The sequence below is a fragment of the Monodon monoceros genome, unplaced genomic scaffold (assembly GCF_005190385.1).
Source record: "Monodon monoceros isolate NGI ecotype Baffin Bay Population unplaced genomic scaffold, NGI_Narwhal_1 Super_Scaffold_19, whole genome shotgun sequence".
Lineage (NCBI taxonomy): Eukaryota > Metazoa > Chordata > Mammalia > Artiodactyla > Monodontidae > Monodon > Monodon monoceros.
In genome coordinates, this window is record NW_021703775.1 from 66,204,530 (window position 1) to 66,229,192 (window position 24,663).

The window sequence follows — 24,663 nt, forward strand, 5'->3', positions numbered from 1 at the left end:
AAACGGTGGAGGCCAGAGGCAGTGGAATGACATATTCAAAATGCTACAAGGAAGATGACCCCACATGCAAGCATGGTAACGTAAGAAGAAATGAAGTACAGAAAGTAAACATGTAGGTAAATCCAAAATAATATTGCCTGTATAAAACAGAAGCCAGCAAGCTATAGCTCATAGGTTAAATCTGCCCACAGCCTATGTTTGTACGGCTCACTAGATAGGAATGATATTTATATTTTTAAAGGGTTATAAAACAAAGAAGAATATGTGGTAGAGACCATACATGATCCACAAAACCAAATATTTACTGTTTGGCCCTTTATAGAAAAAATGTTTGCCAACCCCAATACAAAAAATAAAAAATAATAGTGTGGAGTTTACAATGTATGTAACGTATTGCTGTGGGCAGATGTGAATGGAGTAAATGGAGTTACACTGTTGTAAGGTTTTTCTTTATCTGGGGAGTGATTGATACTCATTTATATTAGACTTTAATATAACAAGGATGCATGTTGTAATCAAATACCAAAACAACAAAAATGTATAATCAGCAAGCTAATATTGGGCAGGATGCTGCGGGGGAACTGAAACAATAGAAATGTTTAATCCAAAGAAGACAAGAAAGGAGGAGAAAAGATCATAGAACAGGTATGACACATTGAAGCACAGGGAGTCAGATATCATTTTTAAGCACACTTGGGATGAACAGAAAAGAGAAGCTTAGGGGGCTGCATGAGAACTTCCTTCAGTGTCTGAAAGGTCTAGATACCAAGGGGGATGGCCTTGTTCCATGTGGCCCCCAAACCAGGACTGGACCAGTGGAGACAGGTTGTCCCTTGGTAGAATAGCTAGAGCTACCTGAATAAGAATGGAGCTAGTGGGAAGCAGCCTCATAGCACAGGGAGATCAGCTTGGTGCCCTGTGACCACCTAGAGGGGTGGGATAAGGAGGATGGGAGGGAGGGAGATACAAGAAGGAAGAGATGTGGGGATATATGTATACGTATAGCTGATTCACTTTGTTATAAAGCAGAAACTAACACACCATCGTAAAGCAATTATACTCCAATAAAGATGTAAAAAAAAAGAATGGGGCCGCTCAGGGCACTTGGTCCAGGCAGCGGCTGGGGACCATGGGGGGCATGTGGTACATACACCAGGCAGGTGTTAGGAGCTTGGACACCCTTGGTCTAGTCAATCTCTCCATGCCTCTGCTTCCTCACCTATAAGGTGAGGTTGATAACACCTGCCTCGTGGAGTTGCTGTAAGGATCATTCACATGTAAACATGAAGCGTGGTATCTGACATGTGCTAAAGGTTCAGTAACTGGTAGTTATGATTATTATAATCAGTATAAGAGAGATCATTAAGCACAGACCATTTTTTAGATAATTCCAGTCTCAATATTCTGGGATTTCCTTATATAACTAGAGAGTTCGTGTTTACCCTGATGATCTAAATCATCCCTGATAACTGCCCTGGGGCGTCACAGAGAGGCTGTACCTGGAATCTAAGTGTCTAGACCTGAAGACCCGGATGGAAACTTAGGACCCCTGGGTCCTATCCCCACTGACTCCTGGGCCCTCACTCCAGCGCTTTCCACTCTGCTTCCCATTCTGCTTCCCACCAGCAAATGGAAGAAAAATTCTTGCCTTTCCCATAGCACCCTGAGGTATTGTGGGAGAAACTGTCAAAGCACTTGTGGCCTGACTGGACCCCAATCATGGAATCCCAAGGGAATTTTCCCATTTGGAAGGTTGTTTTAGCCTCAAGCTCATGGATCTATGAAGGGCGTAGAGCTCCCTGAAAAACTACCACCTCAGTATGGTCAATAAGGGAAAAAGACAAGTACTTTTCCACCCTGCTAGGCAGGAAACAGAATGTGTGCGCACACTCTTAAGAGCAGGTTTGGCTGAGATCAATCATCCAAGCTGGACAGAGCTGTGACCACTGGGGTCCTGGAGCCGACAAAGGGCCATCATAGCATTAAGCCTTGGCAAGGCAAAGTCACACACGGTTCTCCTCCGGGAGGCCCCTCTGAACCAGTGGTTCTCAACCCACTGCCTGCTGCCCAGCCCCCAACACTGAGATTCAGATTGGATTGGCCTGGGGGTGGGGGGCCTTGGTGTGCTGGAACCCAGCAGATTTTCAAAGCCCTTTGAGTGATGTTTGTGTGCTTCTGAGGTTAACAGCCCTGACTCTTCACGGAAACCCAAAGCTTGTCAACCCAACAGCTGGCCAGGGGTAGGGAGTGTGATTTCAAAAGCAAAACTAAAACAACTCATGCGCTCTTAATTAGTAGATTTCCTTTATTTTTTTGTTATTATTTTTACTTATACTGTGTCTAGAGCACAACTTTCCACCTCCATCCCTGCCTCGAAGAAAGATGGCCATGTTGTAACCCTGATCAAGCATCAATCTCTCTGGACCTTGATTTCCCCATCTATAAAAATGGGGATGAGACTGGCTTCCCTGTGAGAACAGGAAAGCGCTGTGTGAATAGGAGAGGCCACACACTTGCAAGGGAGGACTTGTCTCCCTGGATGAATGGGAGGCACATGCCCTGGGCAGTGGGAAGGACGGTCAAGGCCAACACATTTGGAATTAGGGCCACTCATCAGTGTACATTAAATCTGGGGGCTCTTTGAAAAAGTATAATGTCCTCACAGCAACCCTAAAGGGTAAGTAGAGGCAGGATTGACAGGCTCTAGAGAGGTTAGGTAACTTTCACCAGCTCACACAAACCACACCAGCAAGGGCAGGGTCAGGCCTCGCACCAGCACTGCCATTCACTAACCAGTGAGCTATCTGGGTAAGCTGGGAAGGGGAGGGTCCAAGTCAGCCAGGGTTTGTCTTCTGTGCTGTCCTGGGCTGTAAGCAGGTCTTCTGGGCTTTGTCGGTCACCCTGTGCAGCATCTTATCCCCATTCACACTTAGGGCCTGTGGGATGCTGCTGTCGACCTGCGAGCAGGCACCGCACAGGTCATGCACGGCTGCTGCTCCTATACCAACAGTGCTCTGAGGAGCACAGGATGTTATCAGGGTGCTTGGGCAGTCACGTGCCACAGTCAGTGAGGGCGACCCAAGGGCCAGAGAACCTTTCTGGGGTAGCTAGACTGACCTCTGTCTTAGAATTCTAGAATGCCTGTGGTGGGCTGAACTTTGAGATCATCTCATTTAATACCTCAGCAAACTGAGACCCAGAGAGGTTAGCAAACTTGCCAAAGACCACTCAGCAAGTTATCGAAGGCTGTGTGTGGAGCTCAGTTTTCCTTAACCTAGTCTGGCCTGCTTTCCTTGGGACCAAAGTCTGTTAAACTTACGGTTACCAAAGGGGAAAGGTGGGGAATGGGGAGGCTGGGATTAACATATATACACGGCTACATATAAGATAGATAACCAACAAGGACCTACTGTATAGCACAGGGAACTCTGCTCAATATTCTGTAATAACCTAAATGGGAAAAGAATCTGAAAAAGAATAAATATATGTACATGTATAACTGAATCACTTTGCTGTACGCCTGAAACTAACAACATCATAAATTGACTATAGTCCAATATAAAATAAAAATGTTTTAAAGGGCAATTATACAAAGGTTTTTTGTGTGTGTTGCTCTGTAGCCTGAGTTGCCAACATATGGAAATTTGTTCCTTTGCCGTGTCTACAAGAAAGGTATTTTCAGCTGCCCTTACCTTACCCAGCAGTCAATCGAAATAGATTTAACAGCAGGATGCCAAAAAATGATTTCGAATTAACACTGTTACAATTTTTGGGTAGACACAACCTTAAGTCTGATGAGATTATTAAAAAATTAGAGATAATTTGGGAAGTCCCAAACCACCGTTCTTTAAATACCCATGCCCTGTGCTGATGACCCCGAAGAGACACCCATTACAAATTCCATCCTGGACAGAGACCAACGCACCCTCCCGTCTCCATCTCTGATGCCCACCCAACACTCAACCTCAAACATCTTGTGCCCCAGGAGAGGGAAGATGGTTCTAAGAGCAGTCCTAACAGGAGAGAGCACATTCAAAGCTGACCTGACCTTTGGCCCTTGGCTCATTATATGACCTCAGACAAGGACTGCTTCCCTTTTAGATTGTATTTTCCTTAATCTCCTCATGGGGACACTTGAGGCAGGGCCACAGCCAGGAAGGAACAACCCAAAGAAAAGAGTCCCATGGTAAAGATGAACAAGTGGTCCTGGGCAGTGGCAGGTCAGAGCCCTGACCCCTCCACCATCACTGTGCTCCAGCTTTGCCTCAGCCCCAAGGGGCCAGAATTTAAAGGGACCAGGGACCCTCAAAGCCAGATGGGGGCAGAAGCAAGGATTAGTGAGCTCCAACAGGAGGGGGATCCCAGGAAACTGTGCGGGGGCCTCATGTCTCCCCCATCGGGAAGGTCTCCTCCCAGAGACAACTGGGAGGCTCTGGTCTGAAGAAGGGAGCATTGCCCGAGGACCACTGCTTCTCCCTGAGATGCAAGAGTACAAGAGGAAACGACTGCCTGACTCAGGAGGAAAGCACTTGGTCTTCCCAGAGCCCAGCAAACTCCCTGCTGGGCCTCTTTCTAAGAGCCAGGTGGGCCTCTGACTCACCAGTGTGTTGCCTCTTTCAGTGCATGGCCTTTTATGTCTGACCAGCAGACTCATCCTGCCCAAAATACCACTTCCATTAGGCCACTCCTCTGCTGAAGAACCTTTAATAGTTTCCCCTTCCCAATACAGCAAATCCAAATTCTAGACTTGCTGCATGACCTTGAACTGGTCACTTAACCTCTGTAAGGCTTAGTTTTTTTGGGTTTAAAAAAATTTTTTTTTAAATTGAAGTATAGTTGATTTACAATATTATGTTAGTTTCTGGTGTACAGCAAAATGATTCGGTTATACATATATATTTTCTATTTCATATTCTTTCCCATTATGGTTTATCACAGAATGTTGAATATAGTTCCCTGTGCTATATAGTAGGAACTTGTTTATCTATTTTATATACAGGGTTTAGTTTTTTAAAATGTAAAAATAACAGATTTGGATTAAATCACTTTAGAAGTCTCTTTAAGCAAAAAGACACTGTAATAATCTCTACTGTTCCTATCTAAGGATTTCAGAACCTCACTTTACCTAACTCATCACCTCCCCCAACACCAGCCCTACCCTTCAGCCCAACAGGCCCACTCCCTGCTCCTCAAACCCATCACGTTGAGCCCTGACTTTGCCTTTGTGTTGTTTCCCCCACTTGCATGCCCTCCCTGTTCCTCTGCCTTTATCTTAAGCCCCCTCATCCTCCAGCGCGCTCAATCGAGTTTCACCTCCCACGTGAAAATTCTCCAGCCCACATTCATCTCTCAGTTCTCCGAATCCTGTTGCTTTTATTACAGCTACTTACACCTATTTTGGTACTTAATTCTTCTCCAGTGATTTTTATGCAGATCAGTTCTCTCTCCCCAGAGGGTTCCGTACATTTGGTTTATTATCTCCCTGGCAGGCTCAGCCCTACTTGGGTTCTTAGAAGGGTGCTCAGACAGTTAACTGACAGTAGCAAAAATGCAACTTGATGAAAATGATGATTGACAATAAAGTCCTCAAAATCTACAAGGTGCAGATGACATCCCAGGAAAGTAGGACTTCTGAGCCCCCAGAGAAAATCCCATACCTGTGCCCGCTACTCAGGGCAGGAATTTGGAGGCATGTGTGTGAGCTGAAGTGGGGGCTGGGAATGGGGATTCAGGCATCTGATGTAGAGGAGAGAGTCTGACACCAGAGTTCCACCATCTGCCACCAACTAGATAGGTGACTTGAGCAAGTCCCCCCGACCCCTCATCAATAACTGGAAGGACATGGGCCACCAGAAGTCCTCCAAGATTGCTTTCTACTCCTATTCGGAAAGAGTATTTCTAGAAGGCTGGGTTGGCATCCTCCAGGAAGGACTCCAGGCCCTTGTGAAACAAACGCTGACTAACTTTACTTGTTCTCATAATGAAAGAGGCATTCCTTTCCTCACACAATGAGTTCACCCAGTTCCCACCTTTGGCTTCACAGAGACAGGCCTGGCATGGGTGTGTTACCAAGGCAAGAGTTTTCATTCACAAGCAGGACAGTCTCCTGGGGAACTTCTGACCCATGCCAGGAAAATGAAATTCTAGTGAAAATGGTATTTTACTAGGCACAGGGATTTCCTTGCCAACTTGTTTTCGCCAATTGTAGTTTTGAGATAATGATGTTTCAGTTTTCTAAACCAAAACTTTCAGAGCAGGAATCTGTTTTAATATGGGTTTTGGTGAGCCCATTTTAAAGCTTAAACAAAAGCTCTGGTTTGGTTTGGTTCTTTCCTCCTTTGGGCTCTATTGTAATGCAGGGAGATGGTGAAAGGCCCTGGCTCTGGACTCAGTCTCAGGACTAAATTCAGGCTCCTGTGCTTATTAGCTGAATGAACTTGGGCAAGTATTTAACTTCTGAGTCTCAGTTTTCTCATCTATAAAATGGGGAGAATAGTACATCCCACTTAAAGGGAATATGTTATATATGTACAGTGCTTAGCATGGGGCTTGGCTATTCTAGGCAACCTCATACCACAAATTTAGTTTGAAGTGATCCTTCATGGTAATGTCCCAAGTGCCTGAAAGATGATGTTCATATAGTCTCTGAAGACAGCCATCTTCATCCTAGGCCTTCATCCTAGGCCTCAAAGAATCTCACAAATAACTTTTCAAGGAGTCAAAGCATCACACACTAAAAATAACTAAGCACACAAACAAACACGGTATCCAGGAGCAAGTATTAGCAGAAAAAAACAAAGCAGAAATAGATCAAAAACTTTGGAGACTGAAATTATCAGACAAAAATTATAAAAATACTATGTTTTAAAAAATAAAAGACAAACTAGGGCTTCCCTGGTGACACAGTGGTTAAGAATCTGCCTGCCAATGTAGGGGACATGGGTTTGAGCCCTGGTCTGGGAAGATCTCACATGCCACAGAGCAACTAAGTTCGTGCACCGCAACTACTGAGCCTGCACTCTAGAGCCCATGGGCCACAACTACTGAAGCCTGCTCGCCTAGAGCCCATGCTCTGCAACAAGAGAAGCCACCGCAATGAGAAGCCTGTGCACCACAATGAAAGAGTAGCCCCCACTCGCCGCAACTAGAGAAAGCCTGTGCACAGCAACAAAGACCCAATGCAGCCAAAAAAATAAATAAAATTTAAAAATAAATAAATAAAAGACAAACTTGAGGATATTTATAGGAACACAAAATTATTTTAAAAAATAACATTGGAAATTTGGTAAAGAACTAAATGTAAATTAAATTTGAAAAATAAAACCAATTTTCCAAATCTATGATCAGGTTTAACAGCAAATTAGACACAATAAGAAGAATGAATAAACTAGGATATGTGTTATAATAAATTACTTGGAATGCAGTATAGAAAGACAACAAGATGGTAAAATTGGAAGACAGGCTAAGAGACATGGCACATAAAGTGAGAAAAGCAAACAAACATTTAATTGGCACTGCAGAAAGAAAAGACAGAAATAGTGGAGTAAAAGCAATATTTCAAGAGATACAAGCTGGGAAATTTTCAAAACCGATGAAAGATATTAAGCCACAGATTCAAGATATACTACAAATGTTGAGTAAGATTAACACAAAAAAGAATGAACTAGGAAACACATATACAACATAGACTGTATATTTTTCCAAAGATGGCCATGGCATTTCCTTCCATCCTGTATGCACTTTTGCAATATGACTTTTGCCACTCTTCCCCCCTTAAGAAGTGAAGTCTATTTCCTTCCCCTTGAATCTACACTGGCCTTGAAACTTGCATTTACCAACAGAAGCAGCAGAAATTATTCTTGAGTCTATGCATTAAAAGGCCTTGTGGCTTCCAATTTTGCTCTTTTTGGACCCTGAGTCTCAAGGTAAGGAATCCCAGGCTTTTCATGTAGAGATAAAGGCTGTGTGGAGGGGCACCAAGGCACCCCAGTACCAAGTCCCCTGATATGGAATTTTAGACTCTCCAAGTCAATCCCAGACAACACTACGTGGAACAGAGACAAGATCCCTGAAGTCATCCCAAACTGCAGACTCACTGAATTGTGTGTAAGTAAATGTGAAACATAAAACTTTCCAAGACTTACTTAAGAAGAAGTAAATATGAATAATTCTATAACCATTAAAAAATTGAGTCAGTAGTCAAAAGTCCACCAAAAAATAATATTTCAGGCCTAAATGGTCTTATTGGTGAGTTCTACTACCAATTAAAGGAAAAAAAATTCCATCATTAAAAACTATTCTAGAAAAGAGAAAAATAGGAACACTCTCAAATTTATTTTATGAGAATGTTTAACATTGGTATCAAAATCCAACAGTAGTGAGAGAAAGGAAAGTTATAGTTCAATCTCATTCATGAACATATAAGGGAAAAAAATCCTAAGCAAATGTTAGCAAACCAAATCCAGCAGTATATAAAAACAAAATACACTGTGACCAACTTGATTTTATTCCAGGAATGTATGGATGATTCAACATTAGCAAACCATTCAACATAATAATAAATCTAAAAGGAAAAAAATAATACACTTATTTCCATAGATGCCAAAAAGACCTTCAGCAAACTTTAACGTTCATTCCTGATAAAAATAAAAACACTCAAGAAAACACAAATTTGTGGATACTTCTTTAATGTGAACACACAAAACACACATATATGTGTATGTATGTATGTATGATTCCCAAAGTCCATCATCTAACTGAACAGGGAAAATTTGTTTCCTACTAAGATCAGGAACAAGGTGAGAATCCCCACTATCACCCTTGCTATTTAACATTGTATTGGAGTATTAGACAATGCAATCAGGAAAGAAAAGAAGTAAAGGCAGAAAAAGGAAAAATATCTCTATTCGTTGATAATGTGGGACTAACCATGAAAACTCTAGAGAATCAATGATAAAACTAATTCAAACAATGAAATAATTTAGCGAGATAGAAAGTATAAAATTAACATAGCAAAAAGTAAAAGCCTTCATATACATCAATATATGACCTGGCTTGGTTAGAAGATACAGTGGCCTATTTCTCTCTATTTTGCAAATTTACGGCAATTCCAATAAAAATACCAATACCTTTTTTTTTCCTAAAGCTAGGCGAATTGTTTCTAAAATTCATATAGAAAAATAAACATGCAAAAATAGTTATGAAATCCTGGAAAACAAGGGCAATGAAGGTAGGTGAAGTACATTGCAAAATGGCCACAAATCTCTCCTATCCTTGAATGTATGTCACTTTGCAGTATAACATTGCTGCTCCTCCCAACAAGAGAAGACTATTTCTCTACCCCTTAAACCTGCAGTTGGCCATATGAATTGCTTTGGTCAATGGGACATTATCAAAGATGATGCAAGCATGAGACTTGAAAAGTGTTGATGCTTTTGCAGTACGTGGGCCTCTCACTGTTGTGGCCTCTCCCATTGTGGAGCACAGGCTCTGGACGCGCAGGCTCAGTGGCCATGGCTCACAGGCCTAGCCGCTCTGTGGCATGTGGGATCTTCCTAGACCGGGGCACGAACCCGTGTCCCCTGCATCGGCTGGGGGACTCTCAAGCACTGCGCCACCAGGGAAGCCCAGTGTTGATGCTTTTGGAACTTACCCTTTTTCATTGCAGTTTGGAACCTGAGACCACATGGTCTTTAAAAAAAAAAAAAAAAAAGACAACTTCCTTTGCAATCAGAGAATTTAAAACTAAAATACTACTTCTCATCTGTGACATTTGCAAAAATTCTAAGGCCTGACAATACACTCTATTGTCAAGCTGTGGAGAAGTAGGCATTTTCATATATATTGCCAATGGGAATGTAAAATGGTATAATCCCTATGGTTGGGGGAAATTTGGTAATATCTAACAAAACTATATGTGTATTTATCCTTTGACCCAGAAATCCCAGTTCTAGGAACTTACCCTAAGCTCTCCCTCCAACAACATGAATAAGACATATGTACACAATTGTTCATGACAGCATTACTTAAAGTAGCAAAATACTGGAAACAATCTAATGTGCATATTGGGAGACTGGTTGAATATATATGGTACATAATGGAATATCCTACAGCTGGAAAAAAAATAAAAAAGATTTCTGAACAGATATAATGTAATTTCAGGATATATTATTAAGTGAAAAAAATCAAGATGAAAAAGAAGTTTATAGTAGATTACCTTTGTGCAAGAAGGAAGAAAATATAGAATATATATTTGCAAAAAGAAACATAGAAAGGATATGACAATAATGAAATTGGTTACCGACAGGGATAGGTGGAAATGGGATGGATGGGATAGGGATGGGAATGACACTTCTCTGGGTATATCTTTTCACACAGTTTTGACTTTTGAACCATGTTAATGCTTTATATATTCAAAAACTAAAGTAAAATCAGGAATGGGAGAAACTTTATAAGTGAATAGAAACAGAGGCAAATTTAACTATATGTCAAATACATAACATAGCCACACAGAGAGAACAAAAGAAAAAGAGTTAAAACAAGTGATTTTGATCAAAGTATTTTGATTATATACCCTGCGTGGGACATATTCTAAGGACAAAAGAACCACAAAGAGATTTCGAACTTTGTTTGTGGTGGTGTTATTGTTGCAGTAATTCCAATATTGTGTTGGATGTATTGTAGGATTCAGCAAATGAATAAATTTATCAATATTTTTGTAACCTCAGCTTACACTGTGGGATAAGGACAATACAAATCAGGAATAGAGGAAGGAGATAAAAGCCTAATTCTAACTAAAATTAAGAGATATCTGTATAAATTTATCTCATTAAAAAGAAAACAATATTTCTTGGCTCTGTCCACTGAGAGAACTTAGACATAATGACACTCCAGAAGCAATGAACACCCCTGGCATCTCAATCTTGGTTTCTAAATAAAATCCCCTATCAATTGGCACCTTAAAGACGTTGCTAATTGCATGGTGAGATAGGGAAAATAGAAGATTAGCCTGGAATAACTTGTTCCATAAAGCTAAAAAGTCCTTAAAAATTGATGGGGAATCAGGAGTCAGCTTGAAGTGGCTCTCACTGGCCAATAACTTGAGCATCAAAATGAGTAATGACAGGACTGGGTTATAATATACTGATTAATAAAAGAATCCATATGTCCATTTTATATTAGAAAGATAAAACCTAAAAAGAGCGGGGCAGAGAAGAGAATTTTATTTTATGGAGGAATGCCAACTAACAATAGTAGGAGGAATGATAGCCATTTTAAAATCACCACCTTACACTCACCATGGTAATAATTCAGCCAAGAATCATCAATGGATGCTAAAAACCATTGGGTATAAGAACAGTCACTCAGTATCACAGTATCTCCCTACAGACAACTTATAAATCACATGGGGGGAGGTACCTTTACAAGGGAGAAATCTGGCAGACACCACCTTAACCAAATTATCAAATTTAACATCACCAATGAAAATATTTGCTAACGTCACATGTATCGCTGAATGTTACACATCAAGGACACAACATGATCTACATTGTATTTCTACCTGAAGAGTTTAATCTGATTCTAGCAACAAAGAAACTGTTTGGACCAATCCAAATTGCAGTGGGCACAAAAAAAGCCAGCCTCAAATTTTCAAGGACACACACACACACACACACACACACACAAAAGAAAGAAAGGGAAAAAAAAGGCTAAAGAACTACTCTAGATTAAAAGGGTTTAAAGAGGCAGCACAAGTAAACGCAATGTGCAGTCTTTGGTGAATTTAACAAGCAATGACTGAAAAATATGAACAAAATAATAAAAAGTCAATTAACAATTCACCATATTAGCAGATTAAATCATACAATCATCTAAATAAGTGCAGAAAAATTTATTCAGCACCCACTTATGATTTTTTTTAAAACCGCTTAGCAAATTAGGAATAAAATAGAACTTTCTTAGTCTCATAAAGAGCATCTACAGAAAAGCCTGTAGCAAACACCACACTTACTGACGAAACATTAAACACTTTCCTTTTGAACTTGGGAATAAGACAAGAGTGCGTCCAACCGTCACTGCTATGAACAGTTGTAGTGAAGGCACCAGCCAGCACAGTAAGGCAAAAGAAAGAAAAGGCACACAGGCTGAAAAGAGAGCGACCAGACTGTCATCACTGGCAGGACTGTATATACAGAAAATTCAAAAGAAAATACAGATAACTTACTAAAATTTATAAGAGTTTAATTGGGTACAAAATTAAAAATTTATTTTTTATACCAATAACATTTTCAAAATGACAATTTAACATTCCATTTATCATACACCAAAAGTATTAGATACCTAAGAATAAATTTAACAAAACATATGCAAGACCTCAGAGAAAACTATAAAGCATTGAGAGGCATTAAAGGTCTAATTATAAGCTCATGATTTGGAAGACTCAATATTGTAAAGATGTCTGTTTTCCCCTACTTGATTCACAGATTTAAAAGCAATTTCTATCAAAAGCCCAACAGGTTTGTTTTTGGGGGATAGAAATTGACAAATAGTAAAATTTATGTGAAAGTTCAAAGCCAAGTCACTTCTAAAGAAGAAGAAAAGGTCTTCCCTGGTGGCGCAGTGGTTGAGAGTCCGCCTGCCGATGCAGGGGACGCGGGTTCGTGCCCCGGTCTGGGAGGATCCCGCGTGCCGCGGAGCGGCTGGGCCCGTGAGCCATGGCCACTGAGCCTGCACGTCCGGAGCCTGTGCTCCGCAGCAGGAGAGGCCACAGCGGTGAGAGGCCCGCGTACCACAAAAAAAAAAAAAAAAAAAAAGAAGAAGAAGAAAAGAAAGACTTGTTTCTCACAAATAATAAAGCTTAGTACAAAACTATAGAATTAAGATAATGTGCTACTGGCACAGGGATAGACAATGGGACAAATAAATCAAAACAGAGTTTTAAAACAGATGCATGCACATATGAGTCCTTTATATATGAACAGAGGAGGCTCTTCAGAATGGTGAGGAAGGAACTGACTTTTCAATAAATGGTGCTGAGACAACCAGGTATCTTCATGAAAAAACATATAAAACTAGGTTCTCCTCTTACAGTAGTCACCAAAATCAATCCCAGATGTCTTTAAAAAGACCCAGTGAGAAAAGCAATTTATAAAGTTTTTAGAAGGAAATATAGGATAATATCTTCATGACCCTGAGGGCAGAGAGAAGTTCTTAAAGAAGACACAAAGAGCACAAACGAGAAAAGATTAAAAAAACTTTAGAAACGGACAGACAGTATACAGACAGACAATGGCCAGACCATAGATGACAATACAACTGTGACCCACACATCTGCAGTAGACAGGCAAGGAATCAGCCTAGAACAGTCAGGACTTGGCCCATGTCTGCAGCTCCCCAACTTTTGTCCCTGCTTCCAACTCAGGACCAACCAGAGAAAGCCACGTATGTTTCCCAAACGAATCATTTAAAATGCCTGGTTTCTAGTTAGCCACCTGCAGCTAGCTTCCCCCTGGCAACAGCCGCCAGTCAGAGCAGCCCTGAAGCCTTCCCCTCTTCCGTCGTCAAGCTTTCCCACTCCCCTGCCTGCCTCGGAGTCTCTGCCAAACGCAAATGATAGCAGCTTTTACCATAGCAACCTTGGAATACATGCCTCCGTTTGTTCTCATTTGGCTGGTCTCCCTTTACTTCCCCCCCCAGATTAGGAAGTTTGTTCACTTAAAGTCTCCATAAAGAGAATGAAAGACAGGCTTCAGAAGATACTTGCTGGTTATACCAACAAATAGCAAGGGCACAGCCCATATGAAAAACTGAAAAGAAATCAGTGGGAAAAAGGACAACCTGTTGAAGAAAACGGGAAACACACTAGAACAGTCACTGCATGAAAGAAGAATTCAAATGGTCCATAAACATAAAGATACCTAAGCCTCAGGAGTAATCAGGAAAATGCAGTCACCCAGTGTAGGAAGCAGAGCAGGCACTATCATTCTCTCTGGCCTCGCATCCCACCCAGTGACTCAGAGAGGGCGACCGACATGTCCCAGGTAAGTAGCCGAAGCAGCGCTTGGACCCCAGCCAGGCCCCGGCCTCTGTCCCTGCCTCCTCCTCTCCCTCTGCGGGCTCCAGGGCAAGAGCTTTCTGGCTCTGGGCCCAGGCCTCTCATTTGGAGACAGTTAAAAAATCATCTTTAAGGGACTTCCCTGGTGGCGCAGTGGTTGAGAGTCCGCCTGCCGATGCAGGGGACGCGGGTTCGTGCCCCGGTCCGGGAGGATCCCACATGCCGCGGAGCGGCTGGGCCCGCGCGTCCGGAGCCTGTGATCCGCAATGGGAGAGGCCGCAACGGTGAGAGGCCCGCGTACCGCAAAAAACAAAAACAAAAACAAATCATCTTTAAGGCCCTCTTCGGTTTAAAAGATCCCACCTTTCTGAACAAAGGAAGGAAGGTAGAGCCAGGGGCTGGGAGAAGAGGGACAGAGGCACCGTCTTTTAACCATTAGCTCAGAAGAAATCCAAAGCCCTGGCTTGGAGCCCACTCGTTTCAGTCAGAGTCAGTAGTACTAAAGAACGCGGTGCAATCCTGTAGAATTCATCACCCTCAAATCTGCCTTCCTCTGCCCTTTCAGCAAAAACGAACAAAGCCCATGTAATGATCAAAATGTGCTTACCATTAGTGGTCATAGTGGTACTTTTCCATGTTAAGAATCAAGGTCCAGGGAGGTAGGACTTGCCCAAGGCCACGCATCACAGAGCGCTAGAATCAGGGTCTTCACGACTCCTACACCTATGGCTTTTTGCTTCCCCACCACGGGGCTGTTGCCCGCCCACACTTCTCACCTGTCCTAAGACCTGCCCATCCCCCACAGCTGTGGGCACTTAAGCTCAGCACTGCAGCCTGCTTATTCTCACCTGTGCGTTTCGTGCTCACTGAAAATTCCTCTCCCAAGCTCTGTGCCGAAGCAACATGGGACACCAGCAGGGCTGACCCATTGGTTGCCCCCTGAGCAAAAGGCAGACTTACCTCGCCCCAGCAGCAGCAGCAGCAGCCCCAGGAGGAAAGTGCGTGGCCGCAGCCCCATGCTAGAACCCTCCAGACGTCCGCGGACCCATGGGCTATCACTCTTCCTTCTCCTTTTATGCTCCTCTGTTGTCTGATAGGACGCCTGTCGTAAATTTTACTGTCTTCACCTTTGAAAGGGCAGTGACCAGCTGTAAATGACAAATATTAACATTTAGGTAGACGACTTCTCAAGGTAGATGGGTCAAAGATGGGTGGCATGTTCTAGACAAAGGCACCAGAAGACCAGGACCACACAGCCCCCTTTGCATGGCCTTCCAGGATGGTGAGTGCCCAGAAATTGCTAGCGTCGGGGGACTGGAAATTGCTGGCACTGGGCTGGAATCCCAGGTCGGCCACAGCCATCAGAGCTTGGGGGGCATCCCTTAGGTTAGCCTCAGCTTTTCCGCTGTAAGCTATGGAACTAAAAGCCATGAAAGAAGTGAAAGTACTCTGTAACAACTGTAAACCAGCCATCTCCGAATGTGAGATCTCTAGTGGGCAATGTGTTCCCACAGTGTCTCAGGAGTGCCTCTGGGTTCCCTAGTCTCCACGGCACAGAGAGGTTTTTTCCGAGCCCTGCGCCTAGAGCCGGGGTGGCTGGGAGTGTTGGGCTGAAGTGTGTGCCACACATTTATTGTCTGCATGTTGAATTGACAGATGTTAGCCAGACAGGTGAGCCATGGAACTCATCTGATAGAACTAGAAGTTTCCTTTGGGCAAACGAAGTCAGAATGCTGGGCTGGGTCCAAACTGGGCAGATGGCGCTGGAGTTTAAAGCCTGGGTGACAAGCCTTGAGGGGGTAAAGTTGAATTTTTTTCCCACAAGTATCAAGGAACAATGGCCTTTAGTTAATAGAACAAATATATTTAAATCATCCTCGCATTTTGGTGACCCTTATGGCAGCAAGGCTGAGAGCCTGACTTCTGAGATCTAGCTAGGAGTCTGGAGCTGGTTTCTATCACCCAACCTCAGGTCTTGATCTGCTGACACTTTTCTCAAATGTTTAAAATCATAGTTGGGTTCTCTTAAGTATAAAGTGAAGACTAAGTGGGCGGCCCCTTGTTTCTGGCTTCCAGATATTAAGTGTTGTTTTCCTTTTTCACCTGCTCAGAAAAATGTGGCTTGTGGGTGACCACTGGTTTAGCTGTGCCTAAGGCTCAGCCTCAGGGCTGCACGGAGGTCTCAGGTCACACCAAGAGTGTGGAGGCACTGATACAACTTGACCAGCTGACCATTGGCTGGTCCTGGAGCCTGGCAGAGGGCGGCACACAAGGCAGAGAAGGAAGAAGAAGTAAACCCAAGGCGTGTGTGCAGAGGCCATTTGGACATAGATGCTTCTGAGCATCTGACGCTTGATATCTTCACCAAACTTCCCACAAAGCTCAATGAGAGACCCAAAGCTGCCGTCCTGCTACAAGGATGTCAGGAGTCCACTCAGCTCCAGGCCACCAACAGCTTTGAGGAGCATCCCCGAACCTACTTGGACTGAATGGGTGTTCATAGGTCCCCACTCATGCTTAAGCCAGTTGGAGGTGGGGTGGGAAGCGTGATGGGAAATGGGCAGAAATAGCCTAGCTCTGCAGTCTGTGTATTCCTTTCCGTCTCTTACTGCTTCTCTGCATGACCATTATGGCCCAGCTGGACTGGCACACATACCAACTTCTCACCTCTTTTCCATTTAGAAAAATTGAGAAATGACTTAAACACATATTTAACCTGTGTGAAGCATTTTTATATAGTACAGACTGAAGTCTCTCTTAGATAAAAAAATCTTTGAGTCCTGTCAGTGCATCAAGGAATTCTCATCAACTGTGAGGCAGTGGGGGAATAACATTTTTTGGGCATTCTTGTCATCCTCTGTGGTGTGCTCGTTAGGTGTTAGCTTAATTAGCACTGATGACCTATGTGATCTATTAGCAGCTGTGAAAACAATGGACAAAGGACTTGTCAAAAGCCAGAGGCAAACTCCAAAAGCTTATAAGCTTCTCTGATTTTTGCTACTAAAATGTCCTACGAGGACAAGTCCTAGAGAAGGTAAGATGCTTCACTTCAGACTTTAGCAACAATCAGCAGGTGTTCCTTTTGCGAAAGGCACAGGCCCATGAATTGAAATCTCTTAGGGATGGCAGTCCATGCCTCGGTCAGAAGGCATCTTAGTGACTAAAAAAGCTGAGAGTGTGCTGTTGTCCAAGAAACCACAAGGCGGGGCTAGACCAAGCCTTGGCCACAGGGCCCGTACGGATTAAAGGGGCACTGGCGTTAGAAGAGTATTCTTCAAACTGGGGGTAACAACCCATTATTATCCCATGAATTTAATTTGGTGGATGATCAGCCCATTAAAAAATTGAATGGGATGAATGGGATATAATATAACCAAGGGCATTGCATATAGTAAGGGTAAGTAATGTTTTGAGAAACTTTCATTTCAGCTCCATGTGGTGATACAATATGTATTTCTAAACATGGGTCACAGTGAAAAAGAAAAAGAAAACCACTACCTCAGAGAGTAGTAGATCAGATCCATAAAGAAATCCTTAGACTTTGAGAAGAAGGAAACAGATTTGCTTTTCCCTCTGGTGAAAGATGCAGCTACACCAAATTCCCGCGTACTGGGAGCTAGAAGTGATGCCTGTGGTTCTTTTTAATGGTTGCGAGCAGTAGTAAATAAAATTGTTCTCTTCTTTCAACAAAGGAAAACCTAATCCCTGGCTCCTGGGTGAGCTCTGCCAATGTGGTAGAATGTGTGCCTGTCATTTAGGACAAGTACCCACTGGTGCCTATCTTACAAAAGACCCATGGCTAGAAGAGGAAGGGTACACACCAGAACTGTGGCAGGGGTGGAACCAGGGGTGTCAATTTCAGAATAATCTGCACGGATGCCACTCATGCCCTGAGAATTGTCTGCCCCAGTTTCAGCTTTTCTGAAGCACCTACTGGCCCTCACCATGACAGCCTCGTGTCACTCATTCCTGCATGGAACTAGTCGCAGGATCCTGGTAGGCCTCCTGAGGGAGAAGTTGGGCCTTTCTCTTCCTGTCGTCTTGGCACCCCTGGAACCCCTCCCCACCAGAGCACCTAGCTCAGTGTCCTGCACATACGAGGCCCTCAACAAATCTTCATTCATTGGCTAACTCTTCTCCAAAGGCAGAGACAACTGGTTTAACCAAGCCTGTGTTCTCCAAGCCCTTCCCAGCCACAGAAGGGAAAAGAGGCTTGGATTAGGCATCTCCAAACCTGAATGTTACCTAGATGCCAGTGTTCCTGTGGATACAAAACACAAGCCTGGATGTACACACACACACACACACGGGCAAAACACTGTCCAGTGCAAGTAACTGAGCAGATTTAGCTTCCCTGGGGCAGTGGATTTTCTTATAATCAATATACTAATGATAAGAAGAGTTTAATTAAGGAATGAAAAAGTAAGAGACAAAATGAAGAAGGGACCAGCAATGCATGTCTAGAAAAAATACAATTTTCAAATATCACAGCATTAGTAATAAAAACAAAAAAGGACAGGGCAAATCCCAGTAGAACATACACTCCATGAGACCTGTCCTCCTTGTTCTTTGCTATGTCCCCCGCGGCTGGCACATTGCCTGTCATAGCAGGCATTCATTCAATGTTGGATGAATAAATAAATGAATGAAAGTCAGAATAAAAAGGAAAGAGACCAAAACTACTATAAAAAGATCAGCTCAACAGGACAGAACAGAAAAGATGAAAGGGATACACATCATGTTTTAGGACAGAACACTGAGTAGAAAGAGACAGGCACAATGCTCTAATACCATGAAGCACGATGGGAAAAAATAATGGAGAAGCAACATTGAAGGTCACAGCCCATGGTCTTCCCCAAGGTCACACGATTATTCTCCCAGCTCCTTGGTTCTCAAGCCTGGCTTGCACATTGGAATCACCTGGAGAGCTTTCAAGAAAAATACCTGTGCCTGGGCTTTACCCTCGGACCTTCTGAATTAATTGGCCTAGGCTGGGGGTTGGGCATCAAGTTTAATGATGGATTCCAGTTGAGCCAGGCCTGCCCAGCACTGAGGGATGAAGAGGGCTTCATCTCTGCTGTTCTGGACAAGCCAAAGGTCCCTGGGACGTGGCTTGATGCCAGAACGGGCCATGGATGCTGACAAAGTCAGACCGACCTGGCAGCCTCTCCAGAGAGGAAACCCACAGGAACCCTGGGTAAAATGCTGGAGCTTCCCTCCAAGGTCAGGGAGTAGATGGGGAAAGGGCCAGATTCTGGCACCTGGAGAGGCCCAGTCATTGAGCACCAGGATGTGTGGGCTACAGTTCCAGAACAGCCATGGTGCCCGTTACCACCTGCAGGCTTTTCCTCTTCCGTGCATCTTGGTTTCCCGGCCTGTGAGACTGATGGCATGAATTCCATGTTCTCACATGCAGTGTGAAGAACTGGACAACAGCAGTTGCGGAAGGGGTGAGACGACCTGCCTACTTCAAGCATATAGGGTACCTCTCTCCCGCACAAACCTTTGTGCAGAGAAGGGCACCGTCACCAACTGGCCACCATTTACAGGTGGGGAGCATGTGGCCCCCACGGCATGAGCCCTGACATCCTCCAAATCACACGCTGTTCTGCTTGTTGGTCCCTCTCTCCCCTCTCTCATCCACCATCTCCAGACTCTGAGCCCCCCAGACCCCCCAGTGCTTCCCAACCTTTATGCCTCCCAGCACACGGAAGATGGTGGTATTTGCACAACACAGAGTCTGAGCAGATGGGGCGATCTGCAGGCTGAGATGATCAGCCAGACAGCCCCCGAGCCCCTTCCCACCCTCCCCCGCCCCGAGCAGGGCTTGGGGGGTGTCGTCAATGCGTTTCCCCATCTGTACACCTTAGTGCACCTACACCCAGGTGAAGACTTGAACAGCATTTGCTAAGCACCTACTGGGTGCCAGGCATGTTCTAATCAAACTCATAAATGAATTATCTCATTTAATATCAGCTACATTCATGAGGCTTAAAAGCCTTGACTAAGGTCACCAAACCAGTAAGTTGTAAAGAGGAGGTTCTGACCCAAGTCTTCTACCTCCACAGCTGTGAGTTTCTCCCAGGCGTGACTGAGAGATGAGCCTGATGAAATGGTCTTAAACACCCTTCCGGAGGGAAACCCGGGGAGTCTGATTGTGCGTTGTTGGAGGGCAGCCTCTGGCTCATGCACCCAGCTGGGCAGGAGAGTCTGGCAGTATGACCATTCCCTCCTGGGCGCTGAGTCTGAGCGGGCCACCCAGCCTGACCACCTCACGGCCCGGGCTCCAGGTACCCACTAACCTGTGGAGGCCATCTCAGGAGGACCAGAGAACCAAACAGGGATGCTCTGCTCCATCCCAGTTGGTGGACGCCCGGCTGTGACCTCCTTTCCCCTCCTTGGGAGGATCCCACCCAGAGGCAGGAAAGCAGCAGGGATTAGGTCAGAACTGGTCAGAGAGCACCTGAACCTTAGCGGCCATCTAGTCAGTGCCCTCTACCCCCATTGTACAGAGGGGGAGACCGAGGCAGAGAAAGCCGGAGGGCCAGTCTGTGACTAAGGGCCTGAGTTATAGGTCTTGGATTCCCTGATTCAAGTCCAGGGCTCTTTCCCCATTCATCATGTAGGGCTGAATCACCCCGACCACCTGCAGCAGTGGAATTTTTAGGCCAGTTTTACTGATAAGAAATGAAAACTCAGAGAGGATTAGTAACTTGCCCAATTGCTCAGCTACTCGGGGTAGAACCCGGAGTGCTTGCCCTCTCTACCACAGCCCAGGAGTGGTCAGGTTCAAGTCAGAGACACTCGACACAGACCCTGCACTAGCAGATACCAACATAAAAACCAGGGCCCGCATCTCCATTCTGGGAAGAGGGTTCCCATGGAGACAGGTCGGCCAGCATGGCCAGTAGGCACTGGAACACAGGAGAAGCTCTTCCCTGGATCTTCCAGAGCTGAGATCCCCAGGGCAGGGCCGGGGGAGTGCCCTGGGGAGAGAAGTGGTGTGAGAGTCCTCTGCCCACTGAGGGGGGTGCTCCCGAGGGAACTGTGCCATGTGGCTAAGCTTTCCCTTATTCCATTTCTTTTGCATCCTTTGAGAGTTATGATCTGTTCCTCAAATCCAAAGGGAATAACCACAGTCTCCTGGCCTTTCCTGGGAACCTCGCGTGCTTAGGACCATGCCGGGAGTATCCTGGTTCCTGCAGCCCCTCGTGGCCTGACCCCACATGCTTCCCTGGCCTGTGTTCAGAGTGGACCACTTGCTAGGAGGGCTTCTCCCGGACCACGGATCCAGAGACGGAAGAGCGCCTCTCTACCACCAAATCGGGGCAGCTTACCGGCTGTCGACGTCTCTCCATCCGCACTGCTGATCCAGACTGGGGCCTCTGGGCCTTGGGCTGTGGGGCAGGAGACGGCTGTGGCCTGGCCTCACCAGTTTGCTGTGGAGCTGGGCCGTCGTCCACCCTCACACACGCTGCACGTGGTGTTAATAGCCTTAGTAATGATGACGATACACAAGTGTGCTTGCTTGGCCGGCTCCCTGTTTACCTGTGATGGGCATCACCTGGGGAGAGGGCCATGCAAGTGGGCTGGGAGTGGGAGGGGGCCGGCCTTCTGTCCCAGGGCGCCGATGCAGATTGGCCTGCTGGGCCAGGCGGGGCTGGGCAGGCAGATCTGAGCTGGGCTCCAGTCATCAGCGTAGCCAGGCCTGGATTAGGCACAGCCCTGCGGAGCTTTGTCACCTCAGGCTCTGTTTCCCAGGGAGCGCCTGTGTGCCTCTCTTCGGGGCACTGCTGGCTGAGGCAGGCCAGCCTGTACTCCTTTCTTCTCTCCCTGATTCTGGAAGGACCTTCTTTATAACTGCAGGGTTATAACCTGTTAGAACCCAGAAGAGAAAACCTGAGGAAAAAGAATTTTCAAATCCCTAATTTTCTCCATTCTAATCCCCGTACATTTTCATACTGTAACATCTCTGAAGACAGTCTCTAAGAAACCACAGAAATGTTTAGAAGCTTGCCCAAGATCACACGGAGAGCAGGTGGTGAGACCAGATTTTTAATACTGTTTTTTCTGCCCCAAAGGCCAGTCCTCAACCCAAGACACAATACTTCCTTACTTTTGTTCATTTCCGTTTGTTCCTTGATTCACCCTTGTAGGCCTCTTAGGGGCCAAACACGTGTGACCAGGAACACCCAGGGCTGTATGTCTTAATCCCAGGCTCTCCAGAGAGCGGCCGGAAGCTCAGGGTGGTCTCCATGGAAACCCCGGATGCCTCGTCCTACGCCCCACTCCCTTTCATCTTTGCTCTGGGAGCCACCTGGAGCCAAGTTTCCAATTGTTCCTCTCTGCAGACGTTGAGATTCAGGTTTTCTTAAGCAGACCGAGGCTCCAGGCTCTTGACCTGTAGCATCTCTCGCCTGGATTCCTGGACCAGCCCCTGCAGGCTGGCCACCACAACCCCTCGCCCATCCCCGAGGGGGTGACCTTTTAAAACCCTTTCCCCTCGTTCATCTCCCCTGCCCTCCACCATGGCTTCTGCTCCCGTCACTCTAGCAGACGTATTCTAAGATCAACAATTTGTTCAATCCACTGGATGGTGAGGCCCTCAGACCTCGTCCTACCTGACATCTCAGCAGCGTTTAACGGCTGACTGCTACCCTTCTTCTCAGAAAGTGCTGTCCTGGGCCTGCATGTCTGTAGTTTCCTGCTTTCTTCTCTCCAGTTCTTCCTTTTCAGCCTCCTTTGCCAGCTCCCCCTCTGCTTCTGGAGCTCCTCAACACTCTGGCCTGCACCTTCCTCTTTCTCTCTCTGTCTCCCAAGGTGATCTCACCCCCCAACCACACACACACACACCCACGGCTTCATTTAAAATCTGTGCATCACTGACTCCTACCTTTCCATTTCCAGCCAGCCCTCTCTTTCAACCTTCAAACCCCATAAACTTATTGATTCATTGACTCAGCATCTCTACTTTGATACTTCATAGGACTTCAAACTCAAGGAGTTAAGAACGGGACGTATGCTCTTCCTGCACTCATTTGCACTCCTACAGGAAGTGGCAGCAGTGGTTGTAGACAGACCCAAGAATGATTCTTGAAAGCTTCATCTCCTCAGCCCCAACAGATCATTCATTGCTGAGTCTCATCAATTCTAGACCCTCAATCACCTCATGAGCTCACTCATCGTTCTCTGTCTTCACCGTCCCACCCCGGGCCCATGTCACCATCTCTGCTCCCCTGAATGGCTGTAATATCTGCTCCATGTCCCCTCTTGCTTGTTCCAATCTTGTTTGTTTGTTTGTTTTTTCACACAACAGCCTGAAGGATCTTTTCAAAGTGCAAATCTGATGTCACACCCTCGTATAAAAGCCTTTGACAGCTTCCCACTGCCCTTTTGACGAAGTCTAACCATCTTGGCGTGCTTTCTAAGGCCCTGCATGTCCCCCTCCTCCCTCTAGCCTTAAGCCCTCCTCTACCCTTTTGCTCGGACCCCAGGCTTGCTGGGCTCCTTTCACTTCCTTGAACGTGTCATCCTTTTTGCCACCTCAGAGCCTTAACACATGCTGTTCCCTCTGCCTGGAACTCTCAGGCCACACCAATCCCCTTCCCACCCCTTGGCCTCACTAACTCTCCTTCCAGGCTCAGCATAAATATTTCTTCCTAAAATGCTTTATCTGGCCCAGCGAGTGTCAGGCCCTGTCTCATGGTTCCCTGGCCTTGCTTCTCCTCCAATATTCAACACACTTGGAATTGCTTGTTCAAGGTCTATCCTGTCTTTCTGATTGCAAACTCCAGTAGGGCAAGGGCCAAATGGTTCTCTGCTGTGTCCTTAGTACTTAGCACAGGGCTTGATGTCAACAGATGCTCAACAACTGCTACATTGATGAAAATACCCAGCCTGGCTCCAGTCATCCTCCGGAGCCCCTGGTGAACAGAAGCCAGTGCTACCTCATGGCAGATTAACTGCTCCTGCCCTCTCTGTAGCTGTGTTACATCACTTACTTAATTTTGTCAGCCATCCGAACATGGGCCTATTGGAACCGCCTGCACAGTCTCTGCAAAGTCCCATTGCAGCTTTGCACACAGGAGGAAACTGTGTCCCAAGAATTGCACTCTTGGGACCAAGAACAATACATCACCACACAAAGGAAGGGAGCCCTGCTTGGTCTCTGTCTGGCCCAGGCGTCCTCCTATGCTTGAGAAATCTCTCAAAATAATCCTCCTAAAAAAACCCCAGGAAAATCTGAAAATTTCCCAGTCTTATAACTGATGGATAGTGAACCAATCAAGGACTGGCAAATAGATTTGAAGGTCTATCAGAGTCTCCCCTGTTTCCAAAATCCCCCCGAAGAAAATGCCTGCCAATCAGACTGCCAGCATTTCTTCTTTCTTCCCCTATGAAACTTATTCTCCTTTCAGACACCTTTGAACCCCTGTGGAAACGAAAGTGACTGCAGACGGTTCCCTGTGGCTGCCAGTTTATAAAGAAACGGCTTTGACTAATTTTCTCTTGGGTTTTGTTTGATTTTTCTGACTGCAATCTTGGTGCCATGACTCAGCTCCAGCCTGACCTGCCTGTCACTGTGGACCGTGGCTCTTGTCCAGGTGTGG

The 24,663-nt window shown here is 45.4% G+C and overlaps 1 protein-coding gene across 3 annotated transcripts in view; it reads right to left on the reverse strand.

Annotated features, from left to right (window-relative positions):
- Nucleotides 1-24,093, reverse strand: part of PLB1 (phospholipase B1) — a 133,439-nt gene extending 109,346 nt beyond the window's left edge. For all 3 annotated transcript variants that reach the window (XM_029231877.1, XM_029231876.1, XM_029231879.1), the window contains exons 1-3: nt 24,055-24,093; nt 21,391-21,928; nt 15,014-15,201 (exon numbers count right to left, since the gene is read on the reverse strand). In XM_029231877.1, the coding sequence (XP_029087710.1) occupies nt 15,014-15,071 (58 nt within the window). In that variant the 5' untranslated portion in view covers nt 15,072-15,201; nt 21,391-21,928; nt 24,055-24,093. The remainder of the gene's footprint in view (nt 1-15,013; nt 15,202-21,390; nt 21,929-24,054) is intronic.
- Between the last annotated feature and the right edge of the window lie 570 nt (nt 24,094-24,663).